The sequence below is a fragment of the Penaeus monodon genome, chromosome 21, assembly GCF_015228065.2.
Source record: "Penaeus monodon isolate SGIC_2016 chromosome 21, NSTDA_Pmon_1, whole genome shotgun sequence".
Lineage (NCBI taxonomy): Eukaryota > Metazoa > Arthropoda > Malacostraca > Decapoda > Penaeidae > Penaeus > Penaeus monodon.
The window spans coordinates 38,547,258-38,547,468 of record NC_051406.1 but is presented as its reverse complement, the minus strand read 5'-3'; the positions used below and the strand labels follow the sequence as shown (position 1 = coordinate 38,547,468).

General features: G+C 54.5%; 1 protein-coding gene across 1 annotated transcript in view; it reads right to left on the bottom strand.

Annotated features, from left to right (window-relative positions):
- The window catches only part of LOC119586475 (phenoloxidase 1-like), a 9,677-nt gene that overhangs the window by 3,892 nt on the left and 5,574 nt on the right, over positions 1–211 (bottom strand). The window contains 1 exon segment of the mRNA XM_037935212.1: positions 22–204. Within this exon segment, the coding sequence (XP_037791140.1) occupies positions 22–204 (183 nt within the window).

The following is a 211-nucleotide window of genomic DNA, read 5'->3' as shown; positions in this document are numbered from 1 at the left end:
CCCACCTCAGAATAACATTACCTTATGGGCGAAGTCGGGGTCATGCGAGAAAGCTATGAGGACGTGACCCATGTTGTGGAGGTCACCGTAGTAAGGGAAATTCACACTGATATTTGAATCGGCCTCCAGAGCGTCGCCGAGGATGTCGATGCCTCGCTTGCCGGATGTGACGTCATCGGAGAGCATCACCCGTTCCCCTTGGCGCTGGAAA